Consider the following 18,674-nt stretch of genomic DNA (forward strand, 5'->3'; position numbering starts at 1 on the left):
TAGCTGGGATTACAGGTGCACACTACCACACCCAGCTAATTTTTGTATTTTTAGTAAAGACAGCATTTTGCCATGTTAGCCAGGCTGGTCTTGAACTCCTGACCTCAGGGATCCACCCACCTTGGCCTCCCAAAGTGCTGGAATTACAGGTGTGAACCACTGCACCTGGCCTATTTTAATTTTTTTAAACGTTTTATTTCCATAGGATTTTGGGGAACGGTTGGTGTTTGGTTACATGAGTAAGTTCTTTAGTGGTGATTCATGAGATTTTGGTGCACCCATCTCCCGAGCAGTATATACTGAACCCAGTTTATGGTCTTATATCCCTCACTCCCTTCCCACCCTTTCCCCCTGTGTCCCCAGAGTGTCTTTCTTATGCCTTTGCATCCTCATTGCTTAGCTCCCACTTATGAGTGAGAACATACGATGTTCGGTTTCCCATTCCTGAGTTACTTCACTTAGAATAATGGTCTCCAATTTCATCCAGGTTGCTACGAATGCCATTAATTCACTCCTTTTTATGGCTGAGTAGTACATCATATATATTTTACATTATTTCTCTGCTATGTTCTTTGTCTTTTAGTTTTGTTTCTGGCAGGGCTTGTTTTGGCACACATGCTTTAATTTCTTATGTATCTTCGTAATTTTGCCTACTGCTTTTAGAAAGTCTTCCTTACCCCAGAGATTTGAGAGGTAGATACTCACTTGTATTTTCTTCTAATTTTTTTAATAAAATAATTTTAAAACTTTTAACTCATTGATCTATATTAAATGTAAATGGATGAGGTGGAGGAGGTAGAAAACTCTTTTGACTCCCTGGGCCAAAAGCTTTACCTAAAGACCTTAGGATGGTCAGCAGCATAATTTTGTTGTTGAAGATGGTGGTGAATGCACTGAACAAGACATGAAAGAGGTCCTGGACTAAATTACTGAGCTCAGGAGAGTTTGACTCTGGTATTAGGGATGATGGCTCAACTTGTCTACTAGCTCCCTGAATGCTTAGCCAAAGAGAGTGGTCTACAACAATAGACCTGGAAGCTGCCATCAGACTCTGCCTCCTTGGTAGTATCATTTTGTCTCGTGAAGCTCTGAAAGAAAGAGGAAAGACAGCCACATTTTGAGCCCTGAGAGAATGATAAGCAGAGCATGGGGTTCACGCTCCCTTCCCCTCATCACATCAAAGGGCAAGAATTCTGGAGCTGTGGGACCATCCCCTCTGGGCCTTATGTCCAGAAGACAGAGTGTCAGGCTCTGAAAGCAACTCCATCAGCACCCTCTTTGCCAAAGGTCAGGCTTGCATCACCACCCCTAATAATGCTTGGAGCTCAGCCTGGGCACCAGGGTTGGTGGTGGAGTGCTGGCCCAGCTGTGTTCCTAGGACGTAAGGAAGGGACATGTCCGAGAGCAGAGGCAGGGCCAGAGAGGGGCTATAAAGACAGGCGAGAACACACCTGGGCCTGTGTGGCTGACAGAATGCTGAACACCTTATGTGGTAAGAAGCCCTGGTAAACTGAATCCCAAATCTGTCTTCCCTATTTGCTAGCTGTGCAATCTTGAATAAGTGGCCCTGTTTCTCTGAGACCTGATATCATGGAAAGCCAAGGGAGTTGCAAAAGATGGCTTCTAAGGTCCCTGCCAACCTGATTCCCTCTGATGCTACAACCAAAACCCCCAGCAAACACAGTTGGCTCCCTGGATAGAGAAGATGGCCCTATGTGGAGAGGAAGAAGGTCACAAATAGTCACAGGATCCTGGAGTTAAGTTCAAGCTGCAAGTCCCAGGCAGACTGGCTTTCACAATGCACTTTGCGTGGCATGGAAAGTTCTGCTGGTTTAGTACCAGCCCATTCAGTGATACCTGTCACATAGTAATTAAATGCCTCAGCAACAAAAATTGATGTTATCAGCTGTCAGACATTTCAGTAATAAAGTGGATGGTCATACACAATAGTGGAAATATGATTTACCAAAATGTTCTCAAATTATTATTTAGCTGTCTTTACCTTCTGCCATAGTTTTCATATTTGTCCTGTGTATAATATTTGCGAAACACAAATTTAACACCCTTCCAGTAAAAGTAACAGTGCTGTCTCATGCTCATTTACTGTGTGTTTTCCCTAATAATAGTAATTTTTAAAATCTAGGGGAAATTATTCTTTTAATACAAGGCTTATTTCAATAGTACGGTAACACCCTACTGCAAGGCACTGTAATCATTGTAGGGTTTGGTTATGCTACGATTTAAGCTGAGACACAAAGGAGGTCTGTGGCACACAGTTCTCTCCTGTATACTCAGACAGCCTGTAATACATAGAGCCTTTTCCTCCCACCCAATGTGCAGTGCTTGATAGGTGACTGTACTCAGAAATCTCTTAGTGACTGTAGGCCCTTCTTTGCCTTGTATTCATGTCTGTGTTCATCCAGCCACTACTCTGGCTGGAAATGTCGGTCTTGCAGTTTATGAATATGTGCTATGGTTTGAATTTGGTTAATCTCCACCAAAACTCGTGTTAAATTTTGGTCCCCAGGGTGCTAGTGCTGGGAGGTGGTGCCTTTAAAAGGTGATTAGGTCATTGATATGGATTAATATCTTTCTTCCAAGTCTGGATTAGTTTTTGTGGGAATGGATTAGTTTCTGAGAGAGCAGGTTCTTATAAAGTGAGGTTGCCTTTCATGTTTTGTCTTTCCACTTAGTTTTGATATAGTACAGGCCCTCACCAGAGGCTGCCAGATGTAGCTGCTCAACGTCAAACTTCCCAGTCTAAAGAACTGTGAGCTAAATAAATATCTTTTCTTTTATAAATTACCCAGTCTTAGGTATTTTGTTATAGCAACACAAAATGGGCTAAGAAAATACCTCTGGAGTTCATCCTAACAAATTCCTTTCTTATACTTTTTTAGGGAATAATTCAGTTTTGCAGACCATCCTTAAATGCAAACTACTACTGGGTGCGTATTATATCCTCCCAGTGAGTGAGCCCTTGTAGGTCACAGGGACTCCCAGGTACATAATGTGTGTGTGTTTCTGTGTGTGCATGCATGTGAGTCTGCCTGTGTCTGTGTGAGTTAGAGAGAGAGAAAGAGACAGAGAAAGACAGAGACAGAGACAATGTGTCTGTTTGCTGGTTGGTTTTCTCTTTGTTTAGCTTTTCTGTACGAAGAAACTGGTTTCGGGGAAGCCAAGATGATATAATCAGTGTTAACGTTATTCTGCTCAGGTGTTCTTGAATATCAACATTCTATTAGAAAACTGAAGACCAATATTTTATAACAAACACACAGATCTCCATTTTAGTCTATTGGAAAAAATGGACATACTATTAACTTGAATTGCTGTTTTGGAGATAAATCTTAACTATGTGTCAGTAATAGTTATTTTCAAAGCAGAAGCTAAAGATATCAAAATGGCAATTTTCAAGATTTGCAGATTACTGAAAACAGGTAACATATGAGAAATATTTTATGAGTGCAATAGAGGAAGACTTGAAGAGCAAAATACACTTAAAGCTATAAAATCTAGACTATGAAATTCAGCATTCGTGAAGAGTGCTTAATAGTAATAGCAATGAGAGTAATAATGATAGTAGCTAAGGCACCTGTACCAGGCACTATTCTCACTTAATTTATTAACTCATTTAAACCTTACAACAACCCTGGTATACTGTAAGGTGCTGTTCTTTCTCTCTCCCCATCTTCCTGTTCTTTATACCCCTAAATGACAAGAATACTAATCCAGTTTGTTTATCTGGCAAGTGGCCAACTGCTTACTCCCTTCTACCTGGCTGGAGTGGAAGGGACAAGCACTGCTTCTTGTCTGGAGCCTAGCTAGTTCCTCTTTCTATCCTCCTCTGAGTTGGCTAGGTTCAGTCTAATTAGCCACTGGGTCTCTCTCTCCCTTTCTCTCTCTCTCTCTCTCTCTCTTTCTATCTCTGTCCATCTCTCTCTCTCCCCTTCCCAGGTATGGAGGTTTAAATTTGCTTTGGTTTGTTTTGTAATGATTAGTGGCAAGATCTGAGACATGGGTTTGAGTATTGAGGGCTTAAATTGGGCAAAGCAAGTCATACTTTGGACTGAGGTTCATTAGACCTTCTTGGGTTAAGAGAAAAGGACAGTTTATATGGCCTAGCCCAGCTTCCAAGAATGCTCTGCATTTGGGTTATGTGCCAGAGTCACAGCTTATGTCACAGTGAAGAAGGGTTTATGCTAAACCTTCACAATTCTCCCTTGCTGTGAGACCAGGGGCAAAGTCTGGCTGAGGCTAGAAAATCAGACTCATCTCTGGAACAGCCCTTTCTTTATGTTTACCTTAAGTTTTTCCTTATTTATACTGTATTCAGCTAACTAAACCCAACATCCTTATTCCATAAGCTTTATTAAAGAACCATAAACTTCTGTCTAGTCTTAAATAATATTTGAAAATTTGGGTTTGAACCTTGCAAATCTCTTCTCTCTCTGAAACCTGATGTTCATTTTGGGATGGCAAAGATGAGGTATTTGTTCTTGAAGCCATGAATGGTAAAATCTTCTCGAATGCATTCATTTCTGATTCCTCTTTCTTTCTGAGCACTCAGAAAGAGTTGGTTAGGTCAGGTCATATGACTAGGTCTGTGAGTGGAAGAGTCATTTATGAACTGTAAATGGAACGGTCACTTATGGGCTAAAACATTTCATTGCTTGCATGAGACCCTCCAGTCCTCTATTCCCTGCCCCAGTAATTACAGAGAAGGCCACAAGTTGAGAGGATAGAGCCAGAAGATGAATGGCTATATTGCTGCATAGAGAAGCGTTACATTGTGAAGTTTCCCAGACACTGCAAGTAACATTACACAAATGAGAGATCTTTGTTGTGTCAATCCACTGTGACTTGGGGGTTATTTGTTACTGCAGCACAACTTAGCCTATTCTGACTAATAAATCACCTTGGGACTTGGCATTTTATTTTCATGTGGTATCATATATTGGGACATGGCATTTTATTTTCACGTGGTATTATTTTAAATTATCTGCTATTGTACTATAGCTCTTTTTCTGACCTTTATTTATTACAAGCTTATTGAGGTATAATTGATACAGTGAATAGTACATCTTTAAAGTGTGTAATTTGATGACTTTTGACATATCTATGTGCTGGTGAAACCATCATCACAGTTAAGATAAGAAACATATTCATCACCCCAAATGTTCCTTTTTCTTTCTTTGTTTCTTCTAAAATAAAATGGGATACATGTGTAGAACATGCAGGTTTGCTACATGAGTATGCGTGTGCCGTGGTGGTTTGCTGCACCTATTGACCCATCCTCTAAGTTCTCTCCTCTCAACTCCCAACAGGCCTTGGTGTGTGTTGTTCTCTTCTCTGTGTCAATGTGTTCTCAATGTTCAACTTCCACTTATAAGTGAGAACATGCAGTGTTTGATTTTCTGTTCCTGTGTTAGTTTGCTAAGGATGATGGCTTCCAGCTTCATCCATGTCCCTGCAAAGGACGTGATCTCATTCATTTTTATGGATGTGTAGTATTCTATGGTATGTATGTGCCACATTTTCTTTATCCAGCCTATCTCTGATGGACATTTGGGTTGCTTCCAAGTCTTTGCTATTGTAAATAGTGCAGTAATAAACATACATGTGCGTGTATCTTTTTAGTAGATTTATTTATATTACTTTGGGTATATACCCAGTAATGGGATTCCTGGGTCAAATGGTATTTCTGGTTCTAGGTCCTTGAGGAATGGCCATACTATCTTCCACAATGGTTGAACTAATTTACATTCCTACCAACAGTATAAAAACGTTCCTATTTCTCCACATCCTCACCAGCATCTATTGTTTCTTGACTTTTTAATAATCACCATTCTGATTGGCATGAGATAGTATCTCATTGTGGTTTTGATTTGCATTTCTCTGATGATCAGTGATGTTGAGTTTTATTTCATGTGTTTGTTGACTGTGTAAGTGTCTTCCTTTGAGAAGTATCTGTTCATATCCTTTGCCCACATTTTGATGGGGTTGTTTTTTTCTTGTAAATACGTTTAAGTTCCTTGTAAATTCTGGAAATTAGACTTTTGTCAGACGTGTAGATTGCAGAAATTTTCTCCCATTCTGTAGGTTGCCTGTTCATTATGATAGTTTCTTTTGCTGTGCAGAGGCTCTTTAGTTTAGTTAGATTCCATTTGTCAATTTTAGTTTTGGTTGCAATTGCTTTTGGCATTTAAGTCATGAAGTCTTTGCCTATGCCTATGTCCTGAATGGTATTTCCTAGGTTTTCCTCTAGGGTTTTTATGGTTTTGGGTTTTACATTTAAGTATTTAATCCATCTTGAGTTAATTTTTGTATAAGGTGTAAGGAAGAGGTCCAGTTTCAGTTTTCTGCATATGGCTAGCCAGTTTTTCCAGCACCATTTACTGAATAGGCGATCCTTTCCCTATTGCTTGTTTTTGTCAGGTTTGTTGAAAATCAGATGATTGTAGATGTGTGATGTTATTTCTGAGGTCTCTATTCTGCTCCATTGGTCTATATGTCTGTTTTGATACCAGTACCATGCTGTTTTGGTTACTGTAGCCTTGTAGTATAGTTTGAAGTCAGGTAGTGTGATGCCTCCAGCTTTGTTCTTCTTGCTTAGGATTGTCTTGGCTATATATGGTCTTCTTTGATTCCATATGAAATTTAAAATGGATTTTTCTCATTCTGTGAAAAATATCAATGGTAATTTGATGGGAATATATTGAATCTGTAAATTACTTTGGGCAGTACGGTTATTTTCATGATATTGATTCTTCCTATCCATGATAATGGAATGTTTTTCCATTTGTTTGTGTCCTCTCTTATTTCCTTCAGCAGTGGTTTGTAGTTCTCCTTGAAGAGATCCTTCACATCTCTTGTTAGCTGCGTTCCTAGGTATTTTATTTTCTTTGTAGTGATTGTAAATGGGAGTTCGCTAATGATTTGGCTCTCTGCTTGCCTATTATTGGTATAAACGAATGCTTGTGATTTTGCACATTCATTTTGTATCCTGAGATTTTGCTGAAGTTGCTTATCAATTCCAGAAGTTTTGGGGCTGAGATGACGGAGTTTTCTAAATATAAAATCATGTCATCTGCAAACAGAGACAATTTGACTTCCTCTCTTCCTATTTGAATATCCTTTATTTCTTTCTGTTGCCTGATTACCCTGGCCAGAACTTCCAATACTATGTTGAATAGGAGTGGTGAGAGAGGGCATCCTTGTCTTGTACAGGTTTTCAAAGGGAATGCTTCCAGCTTTTGCCCATTCAATATGATATTAGCTGTGGGTTTGTAATAAATAGCTGTGCAAATAAACTAGAAAATCTAGAAGAAATGGATAAATTCCTGGATGCATAAAACCTACCAAGACTAAACCAGGAAAAAGATGAATCCCTGAATAGACCAATAACAAGCTCTGAAATTGAGGCAACCAAAAAAAGCCCAGGACCAGACAAATTCACAGCTGAATTCTACTAGAAAAACAAAGAGGAGCTGGTATGATTCCTTCTGAAACTATTCCAAACAAGTGAAAAGGAGGGGCTCCTCCCTAACTCATTTTGTGAAGCCAGCATCATCCTGATACCCAAACCTGGAAGAGACACAATAACAACAAAAAGAAAACTTCAGGCCGATATCCCTGATAAACATTGATGCGAAAATCCTCAGTAAAATACTGGCAAACTGAATTCCGCAGCACATCAAACAACTTACCCACGATGATCAAGTTGGCTTCATCCTTGGGAGCAAGGCTGGTTCAGCATACACAAATCAATAAACATAATCCATCACACAAACAGAACCAAAGACAAAAAACACATGATTATCTCAACAGATGCAGAAAAGGCCTTTGATAAAATTCAACATCCCTTCATGTTAAAAACTCTCAGTAAACTAGGTATTGATGGAACATATCACTCCAAAACTTTCATTGTGTTCCTTTTCAATCCCTTCCTCTCTCTCCCATTCCTACACCCCCAATCCCAACCATTGATCTTCTCTGTCACTATATATTTTAAAGGATTTTGTATATACAGAATATTGCTCTATTTGCTCTTTTTTTGGTTTGGCTTCTTTCGCTCAGCATAATTATTTGAAGACATATCTACGGTGTTGCATGTACCAATAGTTCATTGCTTTTAATTTCAGGGTAGCATTCTATCATATGGATGTACCACCATTTGTATACTCATTCACTGTTGATGGATATTTGAATTGTTTCTAGTTTTTGGCTATTCAAAATAAAGCTACTATAAACATTCGTGTGCAAGCCTTTATATAGACACATTCTTTTGTTTCTCTTGGGTAAATACTTACTAGTGGAGTGGTTGAGTCACATGTTAGGACTTTGTTTAACTTTTGAGAAACCACCTAAAGATTTTCCAAAGGGTTTGTACCATTTTACTTTTTCACCATTCGTCTATGAGAATTCTAATTGCTCTACATCCTTGCAGTGCTTGTATGATCTGAACTTTACCTTTGGTTAAATGATTACAGTGTCTCAAGTGTGGAGCTTTGTTCCCAATGTCATCAGCTCAGGTTCTCGATACTTCTTGTAACAGTCTTTTAACTGACACTCCTCCTTCAGATAAATCCAAGTTGTCAGGTAGGAACTCTGTGAACTTCCTCCCACCTCCCATAAACTTAGATCTATCAGTACCAATTATTCCCACCTTGCCTCCTGTCAGAGCAGGGGAACTGTGTCCCCACCTCCTCCTGTATATACTCCTCCTCTTTACTCTGACACTGTGTCCTGGACCCCATCCTCCTCCTGTCATACCTGGCTCTGTCAGCCATCTTTCCCCTCTCCTGTTTTCAGTGTTTCCAGTTATGTGGTGCTTTCCCGTCAGTCTAAAAGTGAGAAAGATTATCTTGCGACCTTGTATTTCCCTCTAGACACTATCTCTCTCCTTCCATTTAAAGCTAAATTTATTGAAAAACATGAAAATTCCCATTTTCTCCTCAATTCACTCAATCTAGTTTTCATCCTACTCTCCATGGAAGCTACTCTCTCTGAAGCCACCAATGACCACCATGTTCCTAAATTGAACCCTTGCCAATACCTATCTTACTTGATGTCTTGTCAGCCTTTACACACTTAATCACATCCTCTCAGCTTCTCAAGCTCTCGCTGGATGCCACTTCTAGGTCTCCTTTTCCCTTTTTCTTTTCTTCATTCTACTTCCATATGTTACTGGTCCCAGACTGTAATCTTGGCCTCTTCCCATTTCCTCCCATAGCTTCACTTCCACTGTAAGGTCAATGACTACAGAAATTATGTCTCCATTCCAAGCATCCTTGGGAGCTTCAAAGTATAAAAGATAAAATAACATTGAGCTCCAAAGCCACAGGGCCACTTGATATCTCACAGATCCTGAAATTCAATACATAGAAAGCTTGACTCATTTTTCTCTTACTCAAATCTTCCTCTCCCTCTATGCTTCCATTTCAGTGAATTCACCCAGTTTAACACTCTTGACTTCTAAACTGTTCTTCAGCCCCTACAATCACTCACGGAGTCTGAGACACTCTACTTCTTTGAGATCTCTTGAGTTCATCTCCTCCCCAGCCCTCCGCCCTGCTTAACTCACACTGTTATCACCTCTCACTTGCATTAAGAGGCTGCAACCAGCCTCCCCAATGGTCTTTGGGTTCCAGTCTTTTCCATCTACATCCATTGTCAGTGTAGCTCTTTGTGCTCTGGTTCCTTCTATCTCTCCAGATTCATCTCCTGCCACCTACTCCCTGGTCTCTATATCTTATTCACTCCAGCCATGCTGAATGGCCTGCATTTCTCTGAGTGGCCTTTGCTTTTGTGCTTCATGTTACCCTCTTGGCCTAGAACACAGCCCCCTTCAATGCCTTTGCCTTGAAAATTTCTTTTGTTCTTCTAGACTCAGCTTGGTGTTTCCTCCCAAGTGGAGACCTGCACATTTTCCTGACATTCCTGTTGGATCCTTTCCTATTCTGTGCATACTTTTGTTGTCATACTTTTCATTAGTACTCTTCTCAGAGTTGTATCTGTTGCCTTATATGGCATTTCACTCCAGCCTGGGTGACAGAGAGAGATTCTGTCTCAAACATTTTTTTTAATTGATTAATTAAAAGAAAAGAAAAGAAAAGAAAGAAAAGAAAGAACTCCTGGTGGGTTTATGCCTAGATCTGAAGAGTAGTCAAGGAGCAACTGTTTGTGTGGGTGAGACACTGTGTAGACAGTGGGCTGATAGGCACAAAAACTGAAAGTGGGAGACAAGACAGGAGGCTGCTATAGTAATTCAAGCAAGAGATGATGAGAGTGGTGTGGATGGTGAGAAGTGTCTGGATTCTGGATATTCTTTGAAGGTAAAGGCAACAGGCTGACACATTGATTGTGAGGTATGAGAGAAATAGAAGGGAAAGTGTGACTCTAAGGTTTCTGACGTGAACACCTAGAAAGATGACATTTTTGTTAACTTACACATAAGGGATAAAGATCAGGTTTGAGGGTGAAGATCAGTGGTCCAATTTTAAATGTGTTAAATTTAGGATGCCCATTAGACAACAGAGTGGGTAGGTAATTAGCTGTTTGAGTGAGTCTTGCCTTTCTCCAAGACTGTATGTTTGAATATATATACTTACTATGTACCCACAAAAAAAATTAAAAATAAAGAAATTTAAAGAATTTTTTTATTATTTTATTTTATTTATTTTATTTTTTTTGAGGCGGAGTCTTGCTCTGTCGCCCGGACTGGAGTGCAGTGGCCGGATCTCAGCTCACTGCAAGCTCCGCCTCCCGGGTTTACGCCATTCTCCTGCCTCAGCCTCCCGAGTAGCTGAGACTACAGGCACCCGCCACCTCGCCCAGCTAGTTTTTGTATTTTTAGTAGAGACGGGGTTTCACTGTGTTAGCCAGGATGGTCTCGATCTCCTGACCTCGTGATCCGCCCGTCTCGGCCTCCCAAAGTGCTGGGATTACAGGCTTGAGCCACCACGCCCGGCCTAAAGAATTTTTTTTAAAGACTATGTTTCTAGCAACTAGCATAGGATCTTGCAGTAGGTAATTCTTAATTAATATTTGATAGGTCAAATGAATATGTGACTTTCTTCTGTGGAAACGTTTCAAGATATTCCCACAGTTTTATATTTTCATATTCCTAGGTTGGTTAATATTAAGCCTGCTGATATTACACAGCCTGGTCAACTGTGTAAGTTGGCATTAGTAATAACTTGATTGTTTAGTATCTTCTTACACTTGGCTCTCTCAAATATTTTGATTAGGACCAGGGCTGGTATTGAATATTAATAAGTGCATTGAAGACAGATCCATGGTTTGTGTCTTATTATTCTAGTGTTGAACTTTCTTAATGTGATGATTACAAGAAATTTTTTTCTCTGTGAGTATAAAAGATAAAACAATATTGACTTCTTTGTTCTACTTCTGAAATTATACTGTTTTCCCCATCACATATGGGAAAGTTGACAGCAAGAGCTTTTACATTTTAGTTCACTTGAATGCTTTCCAGATGATAATAGGACCTGAATCAGTGTCTGGTGATGCTGAAGAGTCCATGATGGTTAATACCTTAGAAAATTTTAATTTGATGAGTTGGCAATAATGCTGATCTTCCCTGATTTGAATTTATAGACAGTGTAAAACTCTACATCTATAAAACATAGTGTGTTTTATAGCTTTGAAAAGGTCACAGTTCTGCTGTGAGTTGCTGGAGACTAGATTGCTCATACATTTTCTCTTGTGCCTTCTACAGTCAGGCTTTTTTTTCTCTCTTTCCCAAAGCTTTTCTTGTGAAGTTCACCAAAGACATTCACATGACATCATCTGTAGCCATTTTTTAAAGTTCTCATTTTACTTACTCTCTCAGTTGCATTTGAGCCAGTTGACTACTTCTTCCCTACACACTTTTCTTTATTTTTTGGGTCACTGTGCTCTTGGTTTCCTCCCATCTCACTGATCACTTTTCTTTCTCCCTTGCTTGATCCTCAATTTCTTCTTGATTTCTAAATGCTTTCATTTCCTGGGGCTCAGTCCTTGGCCCTCTTCTCTTTTCTGTCTACGAGTACTCGTGAAGTGACCCCTTCTAGACCCATGGCTTTACATACTACCTATATGTTGATAAGTCCCTAATTCATTTGTCCTGCTTAGACCTTTGTCCTGAATTCCAGATATGCATAGCTAACCTCTCTGTGCCTCCATTTCCTCAGCTAAAAAGTGGAGCAACAAGAGTACTGAGCTCACAGCGTTTGTGCTGGATATTCTCTGTTTGCACTAGCAGGTCTACTTCTTACCCTTCTCTATCTGCTTAGTGCCCAGAGAAGCTGATCTGTGTGGCCTGCACCAAAGAGTTGTCTTGCTGTCTGGCTTCTGAATGAGTTTAGTTAATGGAAGCCTCCATCAAGAGGTGGGACAGAGGGAAGAGAGTAATTTATTCTCCCAGATCTCTCCCTATCAAGCCCTAGGTTGGTTGTTGCTGCCTTCCTTTGTTGAAGGCCATAGCTCCTGCTGGACAGCCAAGACCTAAAGCCCTCTCTCCTGGTTCCAGTAATTACTCTCTCTTCTTCCCCCTTCTCGCAGCCCTGCTGGTGCCAGCTCTGGGGGCGTTTCACCATTCCTTGTTGATTTCCCTTAACTATGCTCACACTTTTATAAATAGTCTCCTCATTAAACTCTCCTCAGTCACCTCGTTTGAGAGTGCCATTTGCCTCCTGCTGAGACGTAACCAGTTTGGAATTAAATAAAGGTGGTGATTAAATAAGCTAATATTTGTAAAGGGTTTAGAGCAGTGTCTGGCATATAGTAGTGCTATAGAAGTGTTTGTGAAATAAATAAATGAATTAACTTCACACGTGAGCGCTCTCTAGGTATTTAAAACTAACTTTTTAAATTTGCCACCCTTCATGTATTAGTCAGCATTCTTCAGAGAAACAGGACCAATAGGGTGTATATGTACATAGATATATCCTACCCATCGGATGTGCATGTGTGTGTGTGTGTGTGCGCACATATGTGCACATGAGGACATTTATTCTAAGGAATAGTTCAGTGATTATGGAGGCTGACAGGTCCAAAATCTGCAAGGTGGGCCAGGAGGCTGAAGACCCAGGGAAGTTGACACTGTAGTTCCAGTCTCAAGACCATCTTCCATAGAACCAGGAAAAGCCAATGTTGCAAATGGAATCCAAGGGAAACCCACTGAAGACTTCTTTCTTGCTTGGGGGAGGCCAAGATTTTTGTTCCATTCAGGCCTTCAAATGGTCAAAATGTGTTTGACCAAATATCTGGGCACCCTATTGTCTGGCCAAATTGACACATAAAATTAATCATCACACTTCCCAATGTACTCCCCCCAACCCTCAGTTTTTCCTTGCTCACTAAAGACCTCTGCATTCCCTCATTTGATGAATTCTGAACATTTTTCTTTCATGCCCCACCTCCCATCTATCCTTCAACACATTTCTAGAACCTACTACTTCTCACCATCTCCACCACTGCCATTGTGCTCCAAGCCACTGTCATTTCTCATGGGGATTATGTTTATAAACCCCTATCTCCTGCTCTCACTCTGACCCTCCTAGAGACTATTTTCAACAGGATAGCTAGAGTGATTTTTAAAAAAAATAAACATCATATCATGTCACTCAGGGTCAAAGCCCAGGTCCCTGTAGTGGCTTGTGAAGTGAGATAATCATATCCCAGGTCCTCCAAATTAACAGCATGCCTCTCTTCCTCTTGCTCAGTCTGTCTGGCCTCGTTGACCTCCTTGCTGTTCCTTGAACTTGACGGCCATGCTCCCACCTGGAAGCCTTCACATTTGCTGCTTCCTCTGTCTGGAAAGCTCTTCCCTTGCATGCTCATGCATCTCACTCTCCCTTCACTGAGCTTTCCTCCTAGATGTTATCTCCTCAGAGAGATCTTCCCTGGCCGCCCTAACTGGAGCACCCTATCCCTCATCCTCCGTTATTTTCTTTGTTAGCATTTATCTTAACATGACATTATATATTTGTTTGTTTGATTGTAGGCCATCTTCCCCTCTAGAAGGTAGCACTATGGAATTCGAGACTTCTTGTCTTTTTTTTTTTTTTTTTTTTCCACTTCCATGTTCCAATCCCTGGAATTGTGTCTCAGAACTCAATTGTAGTAGGATAGTGCGAACTCAATAAATTTTCTCCTGTGTATTTTCCTAAGGCCTAAGAGTAGTAACGACTTGTGCTGGTGTGCATATTAATTCAAGAGGGTTCAGAGCGTGCCCTCACGTGTTCTCTGATTTATCCTCACATCATCCTATAAGAAGGGAAGGAGGGGAATCATCATGACTCATACCTATCAGTGGAATGGGAATGTTTAGTGTTTAGTGCTTAAGGATTTTAGTGCCCTCTTTTGAAGATGAGAGTACCTCAAGAGAGGATACTGGATATACCTTTGTGTACCTCATGAGATTGGAGATATATATACTGGAATTCTGTCTTGGAAGAATTTATTCATTTTACCAGCCTGTGCATTTTACTACAAGATCTGGCCAGCAACAATGTATTAAGTCAACATGAATTTTAAACATTTAAAATTCTTGCCATATTCGAAAAATTACAACTGAAAGTTGTGGTTTCAGGATTCACAAGTGCACAGGGAATGAGAGGAAGACATCCTCAGATACTTGTTTTTGAAACCCAGTAAACAAGGGAGTAGATTAACTTTCACAGATAACGCCAGTAACCCTTTGTTGTCCTGTGAATACTGTTACGTGAATATATTACTCCCTCCCTGCACCCCCCTCCCCAACCACAATGATATAAATTTGGTATTTCAGTGAAAGTTTATGAACAATGTGCAAATGCATATGCTTTTTTACATTAAGGTTTTCTCAGGAGAATAATGCTACATAATAAACTTGCAATTGCAAGGATATGGAACCAACCTATGTGCCCTTCAACCAAGGATTGGATAAAGAAAAGACTATATATATATGGATGTACTATGGAATACTACTCAGTCATAAAAAGCAGTGAAATAATGTCTTTTGCAGCAACCTGGATGGAGCTGGAGGCCATTATTCTAAGTGAAGTAACTCAAGAATGAAAAATCAAATGCCATATGATCTCCTTTATAAGTGGGAGCTAAGCTATGAGGACACAAAACCACACAGAGTGATATAATGGACTGTGGGGACTTGGAGTGGGGAGAGGTTGGGAGGGAGGTGAGGGATAAAAGATTATATATCAGGTACAGTGTACACTGCTCAGGTGACAGGTGCACAAAAGTCTCGGAATTCACTACTAAAGAACTCATTTATGTAACCAAAAACCACGTGTACCCTCAAATCTATTGAAATTTTAAAAACTTAAGACAATAAATAAAGTAAGCTGCATGCTGTGGCATGCCTGTAGTCCCAGCTACTAGGAAGGCTAAGGCAGGATTTCTTGGGCCCAGGAGTTCAAGACTTCACTGAGCTATGATTGTGCCACTGCATTCAGGCCTGGGTGACAGAGCGAGACTCTATCTGGAACAAACAAGAGAAAGAAAGCAAGCAAGAGAAAGCAAGAAAGCAAGCGAACAAGAAAGAAAGGAAATAAAGACACTCATACACTTATAATTCAGCTCTCTAATAGTAATTCTATAGTCAGTCACATACCCCAAATTACATTCTTGTAATGGGTTTATTCGTGTACAAAATATGTTGTAATTTGTTGATGCATGTGCAGCAAAATATTCTATCACATACAACAAAAATACACCTTTTACTCCCTTTTCTCTGCCCTTGAAAATGGCAACACTGTTTTGGCAGTTCAGCAGCTAAAAATAAAGTGCTGTAATTAAGCAGTATTGGAATGTCTTCGTTTGACAAATGTGATGTACAATTTGAGTATACAATCATATCTTTTTCTTGTTTTTTCACAGAATAGGAAGCTCCACATCCTGAACACCTCCAGAAGATACAAATATTTGTATATATATGTACACATGTATACACTGTATATGTAAAGTGCCAACAAGCCTCTTTGTCCTTGTGAGTTTGTTGAATTTTTCTTTAGTCCCTTTTTCTTTCCACAGTCAGACTCACACCATTGGGATCTCAGAGTTCATCAGCAGGCACCAAGCTTACCAAAGGCTGGCTTGTTGGGGGTGTGGTGTTGGTGAGAGGACACGGAGCGAGCCCTTCAGACCTCACTGGGGGACCTGGAACGAAAGGGCACTTTGGACTGGAAACAGCCACAAAACAGGAGCCACAGGGCGCGCTGAATCTCCTGGTTGCGGAAGGCATAGATGATGGGATTGATCATGGAGTTGTAGGTGGCGGGCAGCAGGGTGGCATAAGTGTAGACCGCCGGGTCGTCGTGGCTGCCCACCACGCAATAGATGGCGAAGGGCAACCAGCTGGCGCCGAAAGTGCCCAGCACAACAGCCAGCGTACCCACACCTTTTCTGGTGGCGGCGAGGTGGGGTGGCGCCAGGCAGTGCTGCTGCAGCGCGATCTGGTGCGCGTGGCGCCAGACCACCTGGCAGATGCGCACGTACAGGTGCAGCATGATGCCGAAGACCATGAAGAAGGCAGCGGAGAGCAGCGCCACGTGGCTGCGCGCCAGCGGGCGCACCACGCTGCAGGCGGCGCGCTCTGCCAGGCAGTTCCAGCCCAGCACGGGCAGCAGCCCCAGGCCTAGGGACACGGTCCAGGTGGCGGCAAGCAGGAGGTGCACGCCCAACAGAGTCCGGCGCGAGTAATAGGTAAGCGCGTTATACAGGGACAGGTAGCGGTCCACCGTAATGGCCAGCAGGCTGCTGACAGAGGCGGCGAAGGAAGCCACAAGGAAGCCCACCGTGAGCAGACTCACAGTCTCCGAGGGCACCACGTACTGGAACACAAAGTGCAAGATGAGGCCACAGCCCGCCAGCAGGTCAGCGGTGGCCAGACTGCCCACCAGCACGAACATGGGCGTGCGCAGCGCCGGAGTGGATGCGATGAGCGCCACAACCAGCGCATTTTCTCCAGCGATCACTGTCCCCGACACGCACAGGAGCACGTCCCACGGATTCACCGCTGGCAGCAGGAGTCCCGGTGGCCCAGCCGACAGCTGCGAGGACAGCTCTAGAGACCCATTAGCTCCGCCGCCGGCTCCCAGAGCCGCCGCAGCAGGGGGTCCCCATTCGCCGGTGTCCGGCCCCCCTGCTGCTGTGGCCGCCGCCGTCGCTCCTTCGGCCGCCACTACCACCACCTGGGAGTCGTTGAGCGAGGCGGCACTCGCGTTCATTGCGGCCGGATTTGCACCCTGCATAGGGAGGGAGTGCAGGCGTCAGGTGTACCTTTCAGGCTGCCAGGAAACTTTCCCACGCATAGAGCCTCCTCTCGCATTGCCTCACTTGAGTTGCCCACCCCACTCTGGGACCCCAGAGCAAATCGGGGAATCATGGGTTAAGTGAGATCCCAAAATAAATACCTGTTGAGTAAGTGAGTGAAATACCCATGCGGACTTCTGAGTTTTTGCACAAATATGCACCAGGACAACATGCACTCACATGCACACGGATCAATTCTCCAAGGATGCCTGTATTTGCACACGCATACGAGTGCACCAGCTAGGAGTGTCATCCTGGGAGAGTGCCGCCCGGGTTGTGGCTGCGCGACCAGGACCTTTCCAGGGAGCTGGGCAGTGGATACGCTGTCCGTGGTGCTGAAAGCGAAGTTTCTGCCATTGCGAAGCTTGGAGAGCCCTGGAGCCCAGAGACCCCTGCGAAGGGGGTCTGGGAGGAGAGACTAGGGTGTGTGTATGGGGGGAGTGGAGGGTCGGAGTCAAGCTTGGCTCCATTTCTCCTCTTCTGGAAAGACCCGTCCCCTGGCTATCCTTCTCCCCACATCCTCAAAGTTCCCTGGGGAACTCGGCCGCTCACCTGGGGCGTCAGGACTTCTGGAAGTCGCTGGTCATGGGCGCCGAGGCGGGGCGCCGGGCTGAGCTCCCCGCGCGGACTGAGCGTTGCCTGCAGGAGGCGGCCCGGCCGGGGAGGAGGCAAGCGCGGGGCGCCTGTCGCTGTGCCGGCGCCGCGAGTGAGAGACGCAGTTGGTGGCAGAAAAGGCGGCTGCGAGCGGCGCGCGCTGGAGATTGACAGGCAGGGCGTGGTGACGTCAGGCTCCCCACTACCGGTGCGAACCCAGCACTCACTCTCCTCACCAACCCATCCTGCACCCTCCCCGCCGCACTCCCCTTGCCCCCTATACTATCTGAGGATCCTAGGAGGGAGGAGAAGCCAGAGCAGCCACCTCCAGTCCAGAACTTCCAGGAATGGGATGGGAGAGAGACAAAGAGAGGGAGAAAGGAGTGAAGAAGACCCTGAGACCAGGCGGCGAAGAGGGTGAGCTGGGAGGGGAGGGGTGAAGGATGAGTGGCACCTGCCGGGCAGCAAAGCCCAGCCTCCAAGATCACTGAGGGATCAGATAAAAAAAGAAACCCCAGAGAAGGGGGAGGTTGGGACAGGGGTGTTTGATGGGAAAGTAGCCACCTTTCAAAAAAAAAAAATGCCGCTCCCGAAACAGGAGTTATTTGGGAAAAGAAATTCACTTTTTATTTTATTTATTTATTTATTTATTTATTTATTTATTTATTTATTTATTTATTGAGACAGTCTCACTCTGTCGCCCAGGCTGGAGTGTAGTGGCCCGATCTCAGTCCACTGCAACTTCTGCATCCCAGGTTCAAGCC

At 42.9% G+C, this 18,674-nt stretch overlaps 1 protein-coding gene across 2 annotated transcripts; it reads right to left on the reverse strand.

Annotated features, from left to right (window-relative positions):
* Positions 1 to 15,622: 15,622 nt before the first annotated feature.
* On the reverse strand, positions 15,623 to 18,073 carry GPR6 (G protein-coupled receptor 6). 2 transcript variants are annotated; one of them, XM_023205840.2, is made up of 2 exons: positions 17,869 to 18,073; positions 15,623 to 17,249 (listed from the first exon to the last, which is right to left on the reverse strand). In XM_023205840.2, exon 2 carries the CDS (start codon positions 17,229 to 17,231, stop codon positions 16,143 to 16,145), a length of 1,089 nt encoding a protein of 362 aa, XP_023061608.1. In that variant the 5' UTR covers positions 17,232 to 17,249; positions 17,869 to 18,073; the 3' UTR covers positions 15,623 to 16,142. The 2 variants fall into 2 exon arrangements, with proteins under 2 accessions (XP_023061608.1, XP_023061609.1); XM_023205841.2 differs by having other exon boundaries at positions 17,418 to 18,073.
* Positions 18,074 to 18,674: the final 601 nt, after the last annotated feature.

The sequence above is a fragment of the Piliocolobus tephrosceles genome, chromosome 5 (genome assembly GCF_002776525.5).
Source record: "Piliocolobus tephrosceles isolate RC106 chromosome 5, ASM277652v3, whole genome shotgun sequence".
In the NCBI taxonomy this organism is placed as follows: domain Eukaryota; kingdom Metazoa; phylum Chordata; class Mammalia; order Primates; family Cercopithecidae; genus Piliocolobus; species Piliocolobus tephrosceles.

Excerpts from the sequence above, each read along its gene's own strand:
- GPR6 (XM_023205840.2), bottom strand. The coding sequence starts at position 17,231 with ATGAACGCGAGTGCCGCCTCGCTCAACGACTCCCAGGTGGTGGTAGTG.